General features: G+C 33.1%; 1 protein-coding gene across 1 annotated transcript in view; it reads left to right on the top strand.

The window, feature by feature from the left end:
- Positions 1-22,796, top strand: part of GNAT3 (G protein subunit alpha transducin 3) — a 90,094-nt gene that overhangs the window by 54,438 nt on the left and 12,860 nt on the right. Inside the window, exons 3-5 of the mRNA XM_074266922.1 lie at positions 3,923-4,064; positions 11,201-11,358; positions 19,662-19,790. Of these exons, the coding sequence (XP_074123023.1) occupies positions 3,923-4,064; positions 11,201-11,358; positions 19,662-19,790 (429 nt within the window). The remainder of the gene's footprint in view (positions 1-3,922; positions 4,065-11,200; positions 11,359-19,661; positions 19,791-22,796) is intronic.

Genomic DNA, 22,796 nt, shown 5'->3' with positions numbered 1-22,796 from the left:
TACCACTACACACCTGTCAGATTGGCTAGAATGACAGGAAAAGATAATGCAGAATGTTGGAGGGGATGTGGGAAAACAAGGACACTGATACATTGTTGGTGGAATTGTGAATACACCCAGCCATTCTAGAGAGTAATTGGGAATTATGCTCAAAAAATTATCAAACTGTGCATACCCTTTGACCCAGCAGTGTTGCTACTAGATTTGTATCCCAAAGAGATCTTAAAGAAGGGAAAGGGACCTGTATGTGCAAGAATGTTTGTGGCAGCCCTCTTTGTGGTGTCCAGAAACTGAAAACTACGTGGATGCCCATCAATTAGAGATTGACTGAATAAATTGTGGTATGTGAATATTATGGAATATTATTGCTCTGTAAGAAATGACCAACAGGATGATTTCAGAAAGGCCTGGAGAGACTTACATGAACTGATGCTGAGTGAAATGAGCAGGACCAGGAGATCATTGTATACTTCAACAACAATACTATATGATGATCAATTCTGATGGCTGTGGCCATTTTCAACAATGAGATGAACCAAATCAGTTCCAATAGAGCAGTAATGAACTGAACCAGCTACACTGTTGTAAAATTTACTCATGCATATATCTGGTAAATAAAAACTATTAAAACTATTAAAAAAAAAAAAGATAGTTGAGTAAATGTATACAGAATGTTGTGTGTTATCTTCAAATGTCAATAAATAAAGAATAGGTACAAAAAGAGATAAACAGAGTGAGGACCTCTTATGGGAATGTGGTTTTGATCTATACCCTAATTGTGACTTGAGAATTTTCCATAATAAGTTGAACTTTAGCTAAAAGCTGTAGGCATTTGATTATCTTGGATGAACATTCCCCTACTGTTCCCACCACCTCTTAATTAGTATTTAAGTACTTAATGGGTAAATATTTTATTACTAGTTTTCTTTTGTTTCTGGCATAGATTTCCATGCTTAGGACTCCCCCAGACAATGGGAGAAAAGTTTGGGGCTTCCACATTTAGGGTTTATAAATTTTGTGTTTTGCAGTTTGTTCTTTGCACTTCTTTACTGACATCTTGTCTATTTGGAGTTGCCCTTTCTTGCAAGATTGTAATAATTTTTTTTTTTTTTTTTTGCTTTTGACCTTGAGAGTCTCTGATTTTAATTTGGGTAAGGGCAAGTATTCCATACATTAATGTCTGGACTAACTTTCCAGAGGATCTCTGCATGGGCCTTAATCTTTAGCTGAAAAAGTGATGAAGGGAAGAGGGCTACCACAAAGCTGGTCAAAGATGGAGTCCTGAATCTTCTCTGTGTCTTTGGCTGAGACTCCTCTGTGTCTGAGACTCCCAGTTCCCAGTCCTCTCAGCCCTTAAATACCTCAGTACCATTATATCACTACAGCAACAGAGCATGTGCCAACTGTAGAAAATTACATCCAAGTATATGCCAACTAGAGTGATTACATCATTACATCTCTTTAAGTATATGTTTAATTAGAGAACTATTATCCCATAATAACTATAACTTAGACTATAAGCATCCTGCTGTCCTTAATTCAAGTATACCTTGCCAGAGTTCTGGCCCTCTATACTATACAACTTATAAATAAAATGTGCTTGAATTCTTCTGCTATCTACAAATCCAAAAGGAAATTTCATTCTTGTTCCTCTTAAGGTGTATATGTGTGTGTGTGTATGCATGTGTGTGTGTGTGCATGTGTGTGTGTGTACACCCACATGTATATACTCACATCCATATATACACATTTTTTGCGTGTAGAAAAGCACATGTACATGTCTATGCATATCTATATATATGTCTGTTTGTATCTATATATAGATATGTATACATATGTATTACATTTAGAGATTTTCTGAGAATACAGTTGTGAGGTGTTGGTCTACACCAAATTTCTTTTGGTACCTTTATGTTTTCATAGCAATTTGTGTTCAATTGTAAGTTCTTAACAGAACTGGGATATTTAGTTAAGGTGGGAATTCATTTTTCTTGACTATGCTTATTATTTGTATGAGTTTATTTTTTTCTTTTTTACAGTTGGTGGGAGGGAAAGAAATTAATTGCTTAACACTTGAAAGAAACAATTAAAAAATAGGGTACATACATACACATAAATGGGTTGCTTCAGGAGAAATTGAATTCACCCTGACAGGAAGTCATCAGGAAACTATTCTCAGGAGTGCTGTTCACATTATAGATTAGGGTACATAGTCTAAGATTCAGCTTTGACATGTTATAATTAACTTTTTCCAGAATGGGCAAAATTCATTGTACTTTAAGAATTTAAGTATCCTTGAATTGGTTCATGCTCTCATAGATTGGCTCATAATAAATGAGCAAGTTCTATTTTTTTTTGTTGACAGTATTTCTTTATAGAATGCTCATGTTCATAGCCTATTCTATTAAAAAAAAAAAAAAAGATAAATTTGTTACAGCCTGAGGAAATTGAATAATTTCTTTGGATTTCTCCTCTTTAATCATTTGCTTCAATCATACATCTCAGAAGAACTGAGAATTCTTCGTTGTGACAAGGCCACTCAATTTGTTTAAAAAAATTCAAAATAATTGCAGAAGTCAAGTCACACTTTGAACTCCAGCATCTCTCAAGAGAGTCAATAAATTAAAACAACAACAACAACAACAACAATAAAAACAAAAACCTGGCACTTCATTCAAAACTATTCTGCCAGCTCTGTGGATCGGTATTTATAATTATACAGTAAACTTCACTAAATTCATATGAACTAATTTCCTCTCAGTCAACATATATGAGCTACCCCATCCATACTTAACTAGTATAACATGATTTAGTTCCTTTCTGAGCAAAGGTTTGCATGGAAGAAAAACACAAGTGAAAATATACTGGTATATATTTGTACTAAAGAATAACAATAAATTCAACCACAGGACAACTACTTAAATTAAAAAAAAAAAAAAAAATCAGGCTTTTTCCTGCCTTTGGAAATAAACATCATGTAATACTGAAAATAGAAAACAGACCTTCCTATTTTTCCCTGTATCTTAAGTGATCAGAAGAGGAATGTATTTCCTAGCTTCTGTCTGTACTTCCTGTAGAAATTGTTCAATATTCTATTAAAAATTTCACTGTACTGTATATATTCGTGTTCTGAGAATCTGAATACTAACTTCTTGAGAGGGAGTGAATTTTTCAAGCAAAATGTCCATGATTTGCCCCCCCCCCCAAAAAAAAAAAACAACAACAAAAAAAGAATGGTGTATTCTGAGAGAATTCCAAAACTCCAAGCTGTTTTTCCTGATTAGATAAAATCAAGGTCAAAAATTTAAAAAAATGTAAATGATAAAATAGAAAGAAATCAAACCCAAAGACATAAAGTAATTCAGGTTCAGTTTTACACTGCCATTCTGAAATATTTCTTTTTGTTTCTTTCTATTATTGTTTATTGAAGTGTATCTTAAGTGGCCTTGAGGCCAATGGGGATGCAAAGACTAATTCAGGAGCTCCAGAATTTCACAAAGTATAAACATAAGTATCTCTAATCACATTAAAAAAAAAAAAATTAAAGATCTTGGGTGGGTCAGAGTAGAAAGGGAAGGCCTTAAAGAAGAATGAGATCAAATCTTGTTTTTAATGCAAACTAATTGAGTAACCTGGGTAAATCTCTTAATCTTGCAATATCCTATGCAATGCTCTATGACTTTGAGTTATAAATTATTTGCCAGTTTGTACTGGAGAAATAACTTTACATATTTAGGAATTCTTTGTGCCAGTGAAATTTAGTAGTCCATTATTCCTCTAAACATCCCACCAGGTATATCCCTTAATGTCAGTGATTTTTGCCTCCAAAATATAAAGTATCCTTGCATGATTTGGTATTACTAAATAGACAAATATTAAACTCACTTCAGCCTTTTTTTTTTTTTTTTCTGTTTCATTATAGGATTATTCATAAGAATGGCTACACAGAGCAAGAATGTATAGAGTTCAAAGCTGTTGTTTACAGTAACACCTTGCAGTCCATTCTGGCCATTGTGAAGGCCATGGCAGTTCTGGGAATTGATTATGTAAATCAACAAAGTACAGTAAGTGTGAAAACAATACCATTCAATAGTAAGATCCTAAAACAAAACTATAAGATTGAAATCATTTTGTGGCAACCGCTAGTTGTCACAGTAGATAAAGAACTAGACTTGAACATTGATTCAAGAAATTTTAAGTTCAGACTCACTTCAGACAATTATTAGTAGTATGATCTTTGACAAATCACTTGATGTCTCTCAGCCTCAGATTCTTTATTGATAAAATGGAGATAAAAATAGCAAGTACATCACAGGGTTGTTGTGAAGAACAAATGAAATATCTATTAAGCACTTAGGAAACTTTCAAATTTTAGCTACTATTACTACTTATGTGACTACTATTAGTAACTAAATACAACTACTCTGAAAGTATTACTTGTCTAAACAGATGCTATAAATTTCCTCACCTAATTCATACATTAAAAAAGTTTTTTTTTTCAATTGAATGGTAAATATTATATCTATTCATAAAACTACAACTTGTTCTAGATTGTCATGTCTTAGAATTAAGGGATTATATTTATAAATGTATGGTGAGAATTGTTCAGCAGAGTCATACTACAACAGCTACATCATAACTAAATTGACTTCCAAATAAATTTTTCCATGGTCTAGACCAAGAATGTTTCTGTGAATCATGAATTTTATGTGTGGAAATATTTTTAATTTTTTTTCTTGCCACCTGGAAACCACTGCCAGAATGATTTTTGTTGGGCCTTTTTCCCCCTTTAAAGCTAAGTGTTCAAAAATTAACTCCTACATTTTACAAATGAGGAAATGAGAATTAGAAAGTTAAAAACAATTCAAATTTATATATGACTATAAAATTTACTTGACCATTTCCTTACAGTAACCTATAAAAGTGACCAAAGTCAGGCTAATAACCTCTAATTTAATAATAAGTAACTGTTTGGGTTCCAGAACTGAGATTTCATTGGTGAGGTAACATGATAACTTGAAAAAAAAATAGCACTAGATTTGGAGTCACAGCACATTGATTCAACCACTCAAAAAAGAGATATAGAGCTGGACATGGAGTCAGGAAGACCTGAGTTCAAATTTTGGCTCAGATGAGTTTTAGCATTGTAGTCCCAAACATCTTATTTAGCTTTTCAACCTTACTTTCCTCATCAGTAAAACAGCACCTACCTCTCAGGGCTGTTGAAGGATCAAATGAAATAATATCTTCAAAGCATTTTGCAAACTTTAAAGTGATATATAAATACTAGTTAGCTAGCCATTACCCAAATGTCCTTGACCAAATTATTTACATTTTCTAGCCTCAGTTTCCCTTTGTACAAATGAACAGGTTAGGCTTCATGACATGTTAGATTGTCTTTCAGTTCTAAAACTATGAAACTATGATATAGAGAACCCCTTTTAAAGCCAACTAGCAACTGCTTTGCAATTTACAGAATTGCTCAGGGGTTAAGTAAATTGTTCAGGGCCAAAGATGATTTGTCAAAATTGAGACCTGGAATCACATCTTTATGACTTTGTGTGTGTTTTTTTTTTTTTTTTTCTATTGTACAACATTGTTTCTCAATAATAATCATTGACCTCACTTTAAAGCTTGCAAAGCACTTTTCATACCTTTGATGCTCATACCAACCCTAGTGGAGAAGTGCTTCTATTTTTCCCATGTTACAGATGATGAAAGCAAAGCTCAGAAAATTTAAAACTTGCCTAGATTTACACAACTATTAAGTGTTTATTAGGATAGAATTCAGTCTTTGTAACTAGATGTTATCCATTTTGACATGTTCTCAGTAAAAGTTTTAATAATCTATTCTGAAATGATCAACATGTTTTATTATTAAGATCAATAACAGTAAATTTATTTCTTAATATCTACCCACATTAAATATGGGCACATGTTTTAAAGTGAAAAAATGCTATAGATCTTTCAGCATTTCAATCCTTATCTTTTAGGCTGAGTCTTTATCATTTAACTCTGAGCATCTTCATTTAGTACAGACATAGTATAATTATTCTATCTGTAGCTTCTGCCCATTCCATGTGTTTTATCTTTGCACAAGGCTAGTTGGTCTTTTCTGATACACTTTCCACTAGCAATCAGCATTATTGAGAAAACATGTTTTTAACTTTATTATATAAAGGCCATATTCTTGATCTGTGAGTTCTGATCCCACATAGAGTCTTGTAACTGAAGGTGAGAGTTGCAAACTTATGATTTATCATCAGTAAATATTTGATTTGTATACCTATTATATATCTATATCTATATCTATATCTATATAATCAAGGTCATGTAAAAATTTCTTGGGTGAGAAGGAGCCAGAGGTAGCCCTGATTTAAAGGATGTGTCATTTCATTAGCATAATACACTGATTTATACAGATCCTTAGACAAGTTCACCACCAGGATCAAACATAAAAAGATGTTATCACTGGAATTTACTAAATTGTTAGATTGAATGGCTTGAAGAGTTCAGCTAAATACCCAGAGTTTTTAAAAATGCATTGCAGTTCATAGCTTTATAGCCTAACAGGAACAAAGCATCATATAGGATTTCAATTATATTGAAATGTAATTATCACATCATTTTTAAAAAGCATATCAACACCAGGCTAAGACCCTTTCTCTAAGAAGTAGTTTTTTTCTACACATGCACAAATAAGACCAATTATGGGAAGGAGCAAAAAACAAGATAAAAGAAGTTAATCTGGAAGTCATCATAAGCCCCAAATAATGATGATGATGATGATAATGATGATAAAAATAATAGTTATATGTAACACTTTAAAGTTTGCAGTTTGCATATAGTGTCCCATTTGAGTATCTTTTGAAATATGTAGTACTTCTATTTAACAGAAGATGAAACTGAGGTTCAGAGATTTTAATTAAAGATATTAAATTATTATTTTTTTTTTTTAGCTGAGGTTAAATGACTTGCCCAGGGTCACACAGCTAGGAAGTATCTGAGATCAGATTTGAACTTGGATCCTCCTGAATTCAGGGCTGGTGCTCTATCCACTGAGCCACCTAGCTGCCCCATCAAATTACTTTTCCATGATGACACTCCTAGTAAGTGTCAGAGTAGAACTTGAATCTAGGTCTTCCTGGCTCAAAGTTTATTATGGCTCATATATTCTAAGAATTTACCAAAAATATCATTGAGAGCCTACTTTAAGCAACAGAATCAAATAAATCATAGTATTGCTTGGAAAGAATTTATAATCCAAACATACAATAAAAGCAGACAACTGTCATAAGGATTGGGAGAGGCAAAGTGATGGGACAAGACCTGTGATTTCAAAGGAAATCCCAGATGAAGAAACTCCCTCCACAATAGTAAGCTACCACATTTTAGTCAATGTCTAGATATCTAAGCACTGAAAGATATAACAATCTGTCCAAGGTCATGTAGAGAATATGTGTGGGTGTTGGGGCAAGAGAATATATAGCACAACAAAAGAAAACATGGAAAGAGATAAAATGGAAATTTTTAATCTATCATTTTGAGGACATTGTGCAATAATTCAGATACAATATATGAAATTTTTAGCATAGATTATTACTTTGCCTGAATATCCAACATTATGGTCAATGACATGGGCTAACTAGTTTGTGTCCTCCAGGGAATCACTGTTTACCTCCAGGGATTACAGTCACTCAGGCTTTGGGTCCCAGAATGTAGTAATCTCTATTGTAAATTATTTAGATCCCAGTATCAGCACTCTCTGACCCACCCTCTTAATCCTAGGACAACTTCACCCAATTTTAGAAACACAAGAGAATATTGGAATGGAGGAAGGAACTTTGAGTGATCTCCAGGGTCCAATAAATCAAGCATTTTCTTTTTAACCAAGTTCTCAGGCAATGAAATTTCCTATGCAATGAATCCCAAGGCAACTTGGGGGAAAGCAGATTATTTTGAATCCTTTACAGTCTCACATACCCACTATAATTCACTGGGATTTTGATAAGTTTCTGGAAGGCCTGAGTATGCCAAGGATTCTTCTCAAACTCAAGGGCTGGGCCAGACTACACCCCCTAATGGTTAGGGGCCAAATAAGATTATATAATTTTTCTCCCTTATTTAAAGTGTTTTGTTTTGTTTTATTTTTTTTCTTACTAACTTCCTTGGCATTCCCCAGAATTCCTAGAGGGCCTCTTTAGGATTATTACTAGAAGGTACTCTGTAACTCCCATGGACTCTAAGTGAGGTATGAACTTTGAATGTGGTGATAGTATACTACAGGGATAGTCTTAATAGTATAGAATGATGGTTCTGGATTCAGAAGAATCTTGGCTCTGCTTTATGCCACTAGTGTGAGTGGTGAAAATTTAAGGGATGAACCACATGACCCCCTTTCCAGCTCAGAATTGATGATCTTTTGACAGTACTTTAGTTCTTGACAAATTGTCACAGTGATACTACAATACAAGGATCAGAATACATAGAAAACCATTTATTAGGGACTCTATTCCGTGCCAGACACACATAAATTGGTAAAAAAAAAAATAATAATAATAATAGCAAAACTCTATTAGAATGAAGATTTTTTGATAATGCTGTAAGTTTTTAACTTTTAGTGAAATAACAACTGATACAGATTTTAAGATTTGTGAAGTATTTTATATGCATGACCTCATTTGAAACAACTCTAAGCTGTGTCATAACCATTGTTTCCATTAATTACCATGTGAGGAAACTAAGACTTAATCTTCTCATTATCTTATTATTACTATCTATCAGGATCTCATTATCAATGAATAATCATTTGAACCAGCATATGAAGCAAGGTCATGGGACAATAAATCTAGCACTCTGACTTTCTGTCCCCAAAGAAGTTCATGCACATATAACTGCACAAAGTGGGACAGGATCTGATCAATGATATAGATAAGTAAATATTGGTTTTCTCCAAGCATAGTAGACTTGGAAAATAATAATTTTATGTTAAACTTAAATTTTAGACTATAGAGCAAAAAAGTGTAAGATCATTTATTTCAAGCTGAAAAGAACTTTTAAAAAGTTAAGTCCAACTACTTCATTTTACAGAGGAAGAAACTAAAATCAGAGTTGGAACCACTTGCCAAAGGATATAGAGAAAATGATTGGCAAAATGAAAAAACTTAATTAGCAAAAGTTATCTTTAGTCCCATGTTAAATTACACTATTTCAAAACTGATTTCTTTTCACGTTTTAAAATTCAGATTTGCTTTGTTTTGTTTTTTAATTGGAACAAGTACTTCAGCAGTAAATCACATGCAACAATTCAAGATGGGAGTTCACTAGCATGCACTTGGCATAATTTCTAAAGAGATAAAAAAAAATAAATCTTTCTGTACTCATGACTTTTTAATCACATGATACCAAAATAAGGGGAAACTATTTAAAATAATTTTCTTAGTCTTTTAAGAATGGAACTGTTTCTAATAGTTTGTTTAAAAAAAATCTTTCCTTCCTCACTTTCCCCTCCTACCTTGTAGCACCTTAATCTTTCCATAGTAACTGCTTTTCAATATTTTGCTAAAATAAGCAACCAAATTCTTAATATTTAGGAAATGCTTTCATGTCTTGAAATGCACTAAGACTTTGGTTTAGAAATCTAAAATTACTTATTCAATTAAAATTCTTACTCTAGATTCAGCAGTCTCATTACATAAAATGTTCCAGATTACATTTTCACAGAGGAAGAATATATGTAGAACCATCATCAAAAACAACACAGTTTGCTATTCACATCAACATCTGGCCAATCAGGAAGGAAAGTTGTCTATACAAGAAATGAATCAACAGTGACATGATCCATCTGGAGATTTCAGCTATTTAGTAATTGAATTAGGTCAGTGAATGAACAGTTGTGTTGTGACAATAGAGCCTGATTGTGATCATGCTAGCAACAAATAGGCCTTATTAAAGTTTGTGATCTCTTTCTCATAAAATCTTAAAACCATTGCTATATCCCCAGATAAATGTATGGAATATAACCTACAATGCAGTTACACTAATAATCTAGCAAATATTGCGAAAAATCCTGATCATCTCTAAGCCTCATAGGAGTTATCTATAATAGAAAAATATGTTTGTGATCACAGAGTTCATAAGGATTATATAAATAGTGGAAAGAGTGCTATTCTATGAATAAAAAAATATGAAATTGAGCCTCACATGAACTATCTGTGTGTCTGAGGACATGTCAATCAAACTTTCTTAGATACAGTTCTTGATTTGTTTGTTTTCCTGAAAATGGGGACAGTCTATTTCACAAGGTTTTGATAGTCAAGTGAGATAATGTATGTTAACTTCTTTGTAGAGGGCTATAAAAATGACAGATATTACTGGTATTCTCCCCCAAAATCCCTTCAATAACTTCAGTATGAACTTTTTCTCTTACCTGAGTAATCATCAAAACAAATTCCACTTATATATGCTAATAAAAGAGTAAATATTATCTGGTGGATAAGGACATAGCTTTTATTTAATCTACAACATATGCATCAAAGGAGCTCACTTTATCAAAAAAGTAAAATAGAGAGGAATCCAAGAATAGTATATTGAGAGACAGACTTGGAATCAAGAAAACATGAGTTCAAGTGTAATATCTGACACATTATTAATTGTCAACTCATAAATCCTCAGTGCTTTCAAACAGTTCTCTCAAACAGTACTCTAATATACTGATCATCTGCATTGCAGAAATAAATGTTTCCAGTCTGTTCCTAATAATAACAAAATCTCAATAAAACAAAGTTAATTAAAAAAATAAAAGTAAGAAATAATATCTGTAGCATAAAGAATAGAATTATAAAGCTTCTACTTATTATATTTTTCATTCAAATTTCAACTTGTCTGCTACTTAATTTCTTAATCAATCAGATAGCCATTTTAAAAGATATAGAAACATAAAATTTGCCAAAAGAAGGCATGCTTAAAATACATTCAGAACAGTAAAGAACCAAGGAGAAGAGGAAATATAGAAATCAATGGTTGTCTTTCTTTATGTTCCACTAAAAAATGAGAGATGTGCACACAAAACATGCAACTTTCTGTGAACGTATGTTATCTTTTAAAAGGAACATGATAAAAAAAATCTTCCAAATAAAACATGCTAATTCTTGACTCCAAGTGAAAACATTTTCATTCTTTTGACTAAAAACTTATTTAGGAAGACCAAAAACAACTTTTTATGATAGCAAATGGCTTAGAAGATGGCACCATGACTCCTGAACTGACTGAAATAATAAAACGACTATGGAAAGATCCAGGAATCCAGAACTGCTTTGAGAGGGCATCAGAATACCAACTCAATGACTCAGCAGCTTAGTAAGTAAATTCATTCTTATAAAAATTTTCAATGTAATATGTTGAAAAAGTCAAGTAGCATAGTTAATTTGAAAATAGTAATATGGGAACAATTCTATGTACATTTGTAACATTGAAAATACTAGCTAAAAAAACAAATGAGATGAAGTTTTTTTAAAAAAAGAAAAGTGTTAAGATAAATTAGACTTGAAAATAAATACCAGATAAGTTTTCACAGTTAGTTCTCTAACTGTGGTATATGAGAAGATAAATAATGTGATATATTTGTCAGGTTAAATATATTGTTGCACCACAGTTTCCTTTTATTTCCCTAATTGTCCTGCCTCAGTTTCCCTAATTTGTTCTGCCTTAGTTCCTTGAATTATTCTGCCTCAATCTTCCTGGTTGCAACTCCCCTTTCCTGTTCATTAGGGCTGGGATAAGTAGGGCTGTAGAGATTTGGCCACTTTGGCATTACAAAAGATAAGACTCCATGTGTTCTATCTCAGATACCTAATTGGTATCCTCAATCTCTAAGTTCCAGAATTTCTGTATGTAGCTAACTACTCCCTTTGCTCCCAGATTATCAGAATTTATAGTCCTACTCCCAACATGTCAGAACCGGATTGATGGTCTATCCCTGGAAATTCCCTCATTTACCAGTGTTTGGACTCCATCCCTTTCTCTCCCTGACCTCTGGAGTCATGTATAATTCATTGGAATCTCACATTCAATGCTGATGCTGATGCTGAATGCTTTGAGACATCAGCCTGGGACCAAAATGGCCTTTGATCCAAGACAATTTCTCACTCTCAGAAATCCAAATAAAATATTAAAAACTCTCTAATCTCTATCTTGCCTCAGTTTCTGTGGCATTAAATACAACATGGCCTAGTCATAATAAAACCAGGATGCTAGTGTTTAAAGAACTCAATACTAATAAAAATTTGGCATTTTTTTAAAAAAGAAAATGATCAAAGGATCTTCCATGTATATACTCATTCATGTGTGTGTGTGTGTGTGTGTGGGTGTGTGCCCAGATGGGTGTTTGTGTATGCAAACATATTTCTCTGACACAGATTATCTCTGAGCTATTGAAAAGTCAATTAATCTCTTAGTTCCCAGGGTAGAAGTAAGTTGTAAAATAGGTACTAGTTTGTGTCAGAAGGCTTTTTTATTGTTTGCTTCCTACAACAATGAATTTACAGAGCTATTGATAAATGGACATTGAGAGAGATAAAGATTTGAACTGTGATTTCAGTGATATAGGGAATTCCACACTTTTAAAACATTCTTTGTCAATTCGAGTTTTATATAGTTTAGAATCTTAAATTGTTACATAGAGGCCTGGAGGAAATGGAAGTCTTGTCTGAAAAGCAAAGCAGAGCCAAACAATTCAGGCTATATCAAAATGCAAATGTTGACTTCACTGAGTTAGCCCTTAACTTTAAAAATATATGGACAAACAAGTTGTCTTAATATTAGAGAAATTAATTGTATTTGTGTATGCCAAAAATAAGGCTTCACTTTTGAAACTGATATGTATATATGTTTGCATGCATATGTATGTATATGTTAGTGTATATACACATAGGTACATATATATGTGTGTGTGTGTATACATATATTTATTTATTTATAATATTTCATAGTACCACATAGTAAGTCCCAGTAAGGATAACAAATACTCAAAAGAAACCTTAAATAAGGTTAAAAAAAAAATAAGGTTGACTGGTCAACACTTCTTTTGTAAAAGAAACAATGTTTCACGGTATAGAATTGTATTCACACTAAAAACTAAAATCTGAGAATAATAATAAAGAATACATATACAAATATGTCTTATACATGTACTTATGAAAATCAATTTAGAGCAGGGGTCATTAATCAAATGACTAAATCAAAGAGATATTTTATTTTTCATTTTGTTTTGCGATCTCTGGAGGTTGGCTTTACCAGGGAACTCCTGAACCAAGTAGACTGCAGCTATTGCTGGCAAAATGAGAAGTATGATAGAATAGTACAGATGGGTAGATATCTCAGCTTGGGGATCTCCCAAGGTTGGGGCCTCTGACTTAGGATTAAGTATTTTAAAAAAATGTTTTACATACACTCTCATACACACTTGTGCACAGAAATTAAGCATGATAATTGAAAAAAAAAAAAAAGATGGCATATAAAATGGCAGAAGTTATATGTAGTTTGAATTTTTGTGTATGTTAAATTTAACAGCATAATAATACAACTGTCTTGTTTGTGTTCCTTCTGAACTTCTTTCTTCCCTTTGTGGGTATTTTCTAATGATTTATTGACACACTTTTCTTTCTTTCCTTCTTTTTATTGTATTACTATCTCACATGTAACAAATAAGTATATTAAAAAAAATAAATCATCACATTGACTGTGCCTGAATATGCATGTATTTTGGTACCTGCAGTCTGTCACCTATCTGCCAAGAGGTAGAAATCATCATTATCAGTCTTATGGAGTCATCATTAGTAACTGAGAGTTCTGTAGTCTTTTAGAATTTTTTCTCCTTAAAATTCTTTTGGTCATTCAACACATTTTTCTCCTGGTTCTCATCACTTTATGTTATATTAGTTCATAGAAGTTTTAATTTTTTGAATCTTTAATATTTATCATTTTTTACTCTCTAATAATATTAACCTTCATAAGTCACAATTCAATCAACCATTTCTCTTTTGATGATTATAACCTTTTTTTGTTGTTATATTAAAAATGCTGCTTTGATATATACATATATACATATGTGTATATTTCTACATAAGTTTTTTGGATGACTGCTTTAGGGCATATATCTTTAACATTTGCATTTTGCAACTTAGTGTCACTTGTCAAAAGGCTGACAAACTGTTGATTTTTTGGAAATAGTTCCAAATTATTTTCCAGAATAGTTTAAACAATACTATATATTAGCACATGTCATTTTCCTCTTCAGTAAGCTTTGTTAATCCAAAAAGTATTAGGTTGAAACTAACAGTTGTTTAAATTTGTATTTCTTTTACTATTACTTATTTTAGATTTTTTTTTTCAAATGCTTAATGAAGCTTGCATTTCTTCTTTTGAAACTGTCTGACTCCATTGACCATTTATCTTTTGGGGAATCAAATAACAAATTCATTGGATGATAAAATCATAAAATTATAGCTGGATAGGAACTTAGAGATCATCTAGTGAAGTTCAATTCTCCCTCATTTTATAAATGAGATATAAATAGGAAGATAGCAAGTAGCAGAGCTAGAATCTGAGGTCTTTTGACTCTTACAAATTCTTCCACATTAATTATAATTTTTAAAAAAAGATATAGGAAATAATCTGGTCTTTCAAAACAATTGAGCTAAATTCTTGAATGACCCTATTACCTCCCCAGTTTTACAAGACAGGTTTCCACAATCAAATCATGAATTTGCAAAATAAAACAATATTTTGCATACAAATAAGCTCCATTATGAATGCAAATGAAAATGTTTAAATCTAACTGGTATAGTTTTTTTTTTGTTTGTTTGTTTTTTTGTTTTTTTTATTATTATCTTGGTCCTTACAGGTATTTTTTTTTGAAAGACTGAATAATTCAATGGACTAAGATTTTTCCTAGTTTATATGAATATTTAGGTAAATAGCCAATTTTCTATGTATAACACTATATTAAAGTCCACAGAAATTGAGAATCAAATATTCTAAATTCTTTGTGCAGAAATATTTATTCTTTTTATCATCAATTATCTTGTGTTTTTCAGTTGTTTTAGTCACATCCAACTCTTTGTGACCTCATTAGGGCTTTTCTCAACAAAGATAGTGGAGTAGTTTTTCATTTCTTTCCCCATTTTACAACTCATTTTTAATTCCTCAGGGTTGTAAAACTAGTATGTGTCCAAGATCACATTTGAACTAAAATCTTTCTGATTGCAGGTTTTAGTGTTCTATCCACTGTGACACCTAGCCGCCTCACCACTTTGGGGGGGGGGGGGGAAAGTAATGCACTATAGATTTATTTGTATCCAAAAAGGAAGTCATTATCTTCCTCAACAAATACCACAACCCCAAACTCACATATATAGATTTGGAAAAGGGAATCATCTTCAATTTTTTTCTGATTCCTTTGAGGATCCTCCCATTTTTCCATATACAAAGTCTTGAAATCCCAGAATCATTTTTTATTCTTCATTCTCTTTCATTTTCTATGTCTTAATAGTTGTGAAGTCACATTAATTCTATGTCCAAGAAAACTAATTCTTTGTTCCTCTCAAAAGATAACTATTCTATTTTATCACCTCTTGTCTTCTCTTTTTTATCACATCGCCTAGATTATTGCATCAACCCAATAATTGTTCTCTGTGATCTCCCCACTTTCCAAAATATTCTTAACATTTCAGTGAAAATAATTTACCTCAATTACTGTCTCTTCACATCCCTACTTTGCTCAAAAATCTTCAGTGGCTTTCCATTTACTCAGGGGTTAAAATGCAAATTCATTAAAATGCAAACTTTACCAGCTGGTATTTAAACCTCATACAATCTGGTTCCTACCTACTTTTCTTTTACTGTATATTAATTTCCTTTATGCACTCTATATTCCCACAAAATTTGCCTCCTGCATGTGACCAGAGACTGACATTTCTCAGTATACATTTACAGGCTTGATCCTATTCTTATGACACTATTTCTTCTGATAACTTCCTTGCAAAAATTTTGTCAGCTTAGGTATCATCATATATGAGAAACTTTTTTTTTATTGTCCCAATTGCTGATTCTCTCTCCTTCAAACTTAAATGCATTGTGAATCTATCAATTACACACACACACACACACACACACACACACACATCCACAGACACACACACACACACAGACACACAGACACATCCACAGACACAGACACACACACACACACACACACACACATACACGTTCTTCAGAACATAAGCTCATTGAGGGTAAGAACTGTTTCATTTTTATCTTTGTGTCTACAAATACTTGAAAAGATGCATCACTAGTATATTGAAAAGAATGCTAGAGATTCTGATTGAAATGCCAATTTTTAGCTGCTTGACTACTAGCAGATTATTTAAACTTTTTTGATCTTCAGTTTCCTCATCTATAAAATGAGCATAAAACATCTATAGTATCTACTTCACAAGATTTTGAATGACTCAAATAAAATCTATACAGCATTGCAAACTTCAAGGTGCTATGTAAATTTTTAATATGACAGGTTTAAAGCTGAGAGAAGGGCTATGAAGCAAGTCTAGCCTTATCTGTAAGACAAGACATACTAATGAATCTCCATGATACCTTAGAATAGTAGTAAGGATGCTGAATTTTAAATCAAAGAAGCTAGGCTTGACACACTGACATTTTTAATCTATGTAACATTGGACAAATCACTCAATGTTTCCAGTAGTCTATTTATTCATTAGACCAATTTCTTCAATGTGTAGATGAAAAAGTGTCACAATGACCTTTTGTGATCTAATCTCACAAACAGGTAGTAACTGAAAGCATCAGGTTTCAAATTCAGGTTCTCTTAATTCCAAATGCATTGCTTTCTTCACTATTCCAAGAAGCCTTGGGATTTTTCTCATATGGACTCTTCAAATGAGGGGGGGTGGAAACCAAGGTAGCTATACAGTTATAGCTACTTGGCCAGAGATTCCATTTCTATTAAGTTATGGAGTAGGCAATAGAATCTAGTAATTTGAGTACAAATCCATGTTACTTTCCAAATCATTATCATCCATAAGTGGCAAAATTTTATTAAGGCTATTGTTAATTCTTATGAGACTGTTCTTGCTTAAATATTAGAAATACATGAGGAAAGCTTGTGATATCTGTTGGATCTCAAGCTACAGTTTTATTTTTTTTAATTAATTAATTAATTTTTAAAAATAGTTTTTATTTACCAGATATATGCATGGGTAATTTTACAACATTGACAATTGCCAAACCTTTTGTTCTAGTTTTTCCCCTCCTTCCCCCCTCCCCCAGATGGCAGGCTGAACAATACTCAAGTTACAGTTTTGAACTAAGGGAATAAGAGCAGTTGCCTACTTAAATGGCCTACATTTTTAACATTTGAATTGAAAGGCCCATCATCCAGAAAGGATTAGCCATTTAAAAACTTTTATGTGTTGTTTGTTTTTGCAGATCCAAATGGAAGAAATTTATAATATAATAGATAAGTTTGTCCAGGTCTAGAATGCTAAGAGACAGGAAATAATGCATTGTCTCATTCTCCAACTTACAGGTTAACTGTTGAAATGGTGGCATCCCCCATAGATGACCTCCTCAGATTTAAATGGGGGTATGAAACTTGGACTATCCCTGCAGGAAACTGAAAATGAAAAGTGTTCAAAGAGATATTATTCAATTATTCCAATATAGAATTGCAAATCTGGCAAATTGTCTGTAATAATATCTTCTATAAACAATTAAGTCTTTCAGATCATGTTATGAAAAATTTTCTGATATCATTTCATCATGTTGATTAGAATCTCCTGAGACTGTGTGGTGATTTGAGCTAAGACTCTGTTCTAGCCCCCAAAATATAATTTTAGGATGATGGGTCTTCAGCAGGAAAAGATCTCATTAACAAACCAATCCTCTCATTTTGCACATAAAAACAAAGGCCTAGGGGAAATTAAAAAATCTGTCCACTGTCACAAATATTGCTATTGAGCCATAGAGCTTTAACTCCAGATCCTTGAGAACTTTGAAGAGATTAGACTATGTTCTATAGGAACACAAAGTGGATCTGGAAAAAATGTCATAGATCAGATGGTATGAAACCCTGGAAACTAACACCAAAGAATTTAATAACTTTTCCTATGTCACATAGATGGTTAAGTATCAGAGACAAGATTTAAAATCCAGACTTCAATTCTAGTCTTTGAGAACCTGACAAATCAGTCTTATATTATATAGAAACATGGCCTTTTAGAGATTTTCTAGCATAAAGGTTCTACAACTAGGGTCGATATTGACTACTGCATTTCAAAATAATAATTTTTTTTTATAATCTTATATATTTTGTTTTATACATTTAAAAACTTTATTTTTCCAAGAACAAGTCTATAAGTTTCATTATTCTCTCCCTCTCTCTTTCTGTCTCTTTGCCTCTATCTTTTTGTCTCTCTCTCCTCTATCTGTCTGCCTCTATCTCTCTTTTTTCTTCTTTCTTTCTCCTTTCTGTTTGTATCTTCCTTTCTCTCTTTGTCACTCTTTCTCCCTATCTTTCTCTATCTCTTTGTGTCTTTCTTGTGTCTCTCTGTGTGTCTCTTTCTATTTCTGCCTGTCTCTGTGTCAATGTCTGTCTTTGTCTCTCTTTCTCTTTCTCTCTCTCTCTGTCTCTGAATCTCTATCTCTCTCTCTTTCTATCCTCTATCTTTATCTGTCTTTCCTTTCTCATTTTTCTCTGTCTTTTTCTGCTTCATTTTCCTCTCTTTTGTCTCTTTCTGTTTCTCTCATCTGTGTATCTGGATTTTGCCTCAAATACACACACACACACACACACACACACACACACACACACACACACACACACACATGTTGCGCAGCGCACAAAGACTGAGAAAAGGTTATTTAATCAAGCCCTTACCTTCAGTATAGTAACCTGGCTAGGACTGCATGTAACAGATCTAAGATTTGAACATTTTAAATATAGGTCTCTTTCTCATCACAACAATAGTTTGGATTCTCTCTTGAGCTTCAGTCTCCTAGCAGGAAGGCCCATACTTATCTTTTACCTGCCGCAGTGACCTGGATAGTAAAATGCTGTACCTTGATTACATTATTGAAGTCATATTGTAAGTAAGAAAGGCAGTTTGGTTACCTGGATAAAAGGGCTGAGCTCAGAGTCAGGAGGAGACTATCCTTAATTAGCATTCTTGACCCATCCTAGCTCTTTAACTTTAAACTAGTGATTTAATCAGTCAGTACTTAAGGTAGCTCTTTAAGACTATAAGCTGCAGAGAAGATGCTGGTCTGCCTTGGTAAAAGGAATCCTCTTTCATGGGAGTTCCCTTTATAGATGAAATCCAAGTCCATTTCTCACCACTCTGCTAAAAAGACATTTACTTCAGCTTTAATCATGGCATTCATCCCTAAACACCCCCCCCAACTCCTGCTAATTTAACTATTTATTATATTGAAAGAAAAAAAAATTACAAAGCACAAATTTAGCATCAAAAGGCAAGTTTTAATGTAATCTCCAGTAAAAGTACCCTTGTACTATTACCCAGGCTTAAGTCCTTCAAATGTGCTGGTCAATCTTTTTTGTTTGTTTGTTTGTGTCTTCTCCCTTCTAGTTACCTCAATGATCTTGACAGGATAACAGCTCCTGGATATGTTCCAAATGAACAAGATGTCCTGCACTCTAGGGTGAAAACTACGGGCATCATTGAAACACAATTCTCCTTCAAGGATTTGCACTTCAGGTATGATGCTTTGGCTTTCCTATCTCTAAGCAGAAATATATAATTTTACAGCAGATTCATATGATTAAAACTCATGAAATCAAGAGAACAGGACAGTTAGGAGTTCTATGGAGGAGGCTGAATCTATTCAAACCTACTTAAATGCTTACATTTTATCTTCTATATCTCTGCCAAAAAACAAAAAAACAAAACAAAACAAAAAAACTGTGCTGACTTTGGATATCTCAGAATTCCCTTCTGTGATTATTTCATCTTAAAGAATTCTGCTAAAATAAATCCACATAAATCCTCGGCATTTTTATATATCACTAACAAAATGCAACAGCAAGAGATACAAAGAGAAATTCCATTCCAAACAAATGTTGAGAGTATAAAATATTTGGGAATCCATCTACCAAAGAAAAGTCAGGAATTATATGAGAAAAATTACAAAACACTTGCCACAAAAATAAAATCAGATTTAAATAATTGGAAAGACATTCAGTGCTCTTGGATAGGCCGAGCGAATATAATAAAGATGACAATACTCCCCAAACTAATCTATTTATTTAGTGCTATACCAATCAGACTCCCAAGAAACTATTTTAATGACCTAGAAAAAATAACAACAAAATTCATATGGAAGAATAAAAGGTCAAGAATTGCAAGGGAACTAATGAAAAAAAACTCAGAGGAAGGTGGTCTAAGTGTACCTGATCTAAAGCTATATTATATAGCAGCAGTCACCAAAACCATTTGGTATTGGCTAAGAAATAGACTGGTAGATCAGTGGAACAGATTAGATACAAAGGACAAAAAAGGGTACATCTATAGCAATCTAATCTTTGACAAACCCAAAGATTCCAACATTAGGGATAAAAATTCATTATTCAGAAGAAACTGTTGGAAAAACTGGAAATTAGTATGGCAGAAATTAGATATGGATCCACACTTAACACCATATACCAAGATAAGATCAAAATGGGTCCATGATTTAGGCATAAAGAGGGAGATAATAAATAGATTAGAGGAACAGAGGATAATCTACCTCTCAGACTTGTGGAGGAGGAAAGAATTTATGACCAGAGGAGAACTAGAGATCATTATTGATCACAAAATAGAAGATTTTGATTACATCAAACTAAAAAGTTTCTGCACAAATAATACTAATGCAAACAAGATTAGAAGGGAAGTAACAAATTGGGAAAATATTTTTAAAAACAAAGGTTCTGACAAAGGTCTCATTTCCAAAATATATAGAGAACTGACCCTAATTTATAAGAAACCGAACCATTCTCCAATTGATAAATGGTCAAAGGATATGAACAGACAATTCTCAGAGGAAGAAATTGAAACTATATCCACTCACATGAAAGAGTGTTCCAAATCACTACTGATCAGAGAAATGCAAATTAAGACCACTCTGAGATACCACTACACACCTGTCAGATTGGCTAAGATGACAGGAACAAATAATGACAAATGTTGGAGGGGATGTGGGGAAATTGGGACACTAATACATTGCTGGTGGAGTTGTGACAGAATCCAGCCATTCTGGAGAGCAATCTGGAATTATGCCCAAAAAGTTATCAAACTGTGCATACCCTTTGACCCAGCAGCGCTACTACTGGGATTATATCCCAAAGAAATACTAAAGAGCGGAAAGAAACATATATGTGCCAAAATGTTTGTGGCAGCTCTATTTGTTGTAGCTAGAAACTGGAAGATGAATGGATGTCCATCAGTTGGAGAATGGTTGGGTAAATTGTGGTATATGAAGGTTATGGAATATTATTGCTCGGTAAGAAATGACCAGCAGGAGGAATATAGAGAGGCCTGGAGAGACTTAAATCAACTGATGCTGAGTGAAATGAGCAGAACCAGAAGATCACTGTACACTTCAACAACAATACTGTATGAGGATGTATTCTGATGGAAGTGGAAATCTTCAACATAAAGAAGATCCAACTCACTTCCAGTTGATCAATGATGGACAGAGGTAGCTACACCCAGAGAAGAAACACTGGGAGGGGAATGTAAATTGTTAGCACTAATATCTGTCTGCCCAGGTTACATGTACCTTCGGATTCTAATGTTTATTGTGCAACAAGAAAATGATATTCACACACAAAAAAAAAAAAAAAAAAAAAAAAAAAGAATTCTGCTTAGACTCTTGCATCCTCTCAAGATATACCTCCTCACTTAACAAGATGATAGCAGGCTATCATCTGAAAAAAATAACATTTTAGGGTACTTAATGTGCTCCCCATTCTCACATAGCATTGTTATCTACTAAAATAGTTTACTAAATAGTCTATTAAAATGAAGCGTTTACTCAAATTATAGCCATTGTAAGCAAGTGAGGAAGGCGAGTAAAATATGGGACTTTTGGTATTCCTAAGAATAGGTGGCTGCCTGTGATTACATTACATGAGGACGTATTTTACCCAGAGATATTACTGTGATAATCCTTTGAGGAAATTAGGTGGCTCAGGGGATAAACTGCTAGACCTTAAATTAGGAAGTTCAAATCTGGACTCAGATACTTAATACTTGTATGAACCTCAAGAAGTCACAAGCTCCATCTGCTTTAATCCATAGGAAAGAGAACTGGCAAACCACTCTAGATTCTTTGCCAAGGAAATCCTATGGACTATATTGTCCACAGGATCACACAGAGTTGGACATGACTGACAACCACAGTATTTTGACAGAGCTGTTGTTATGTAAATACTTATTGTTAATCACTAGAGAAAGATTTGATTGAAAAATACCAAATACCTAGAAAAACTTGATTGCTACTTGAAAGCATTATTTTATGTTTTCTAGTATTCTTCTCACTACACAATACAATCTCAGAAATGGAAGCGATTGCAGAGTTCATCCAATGAAACATATACATAAGGAATTCTCTCTACAGCATCTGTGACAAGTGATTATCCTAATCCCACATGATACCTAAAAGCTCTGGGTAATTCACTAATTCCTGAGACAATCCATTAGGAAGATCATCTAGCAAAAATTCAC

The sequence above is a fragment of the Sminthopsis crassicaudata genome, chromosome 5 (assembly GCF_048593235.1).
Source record: "Sminthopsis crassicaudata isolate SCR6 chromosome 5, ASM4859323v1, whole genome shotgun sequence".
In the NCBI taxonomy this organism is placed as follows: domain Eukaryota; kingdom Metazoa; phylum Chordata; class Mammalia; order Dasyuromorphia; family Dasyuridae; genus Sminthopsis; species Sminthopsis crassicaudata.
This window is presented reverse-complemented; position numbering and strand designations above follow the sequence as displayed.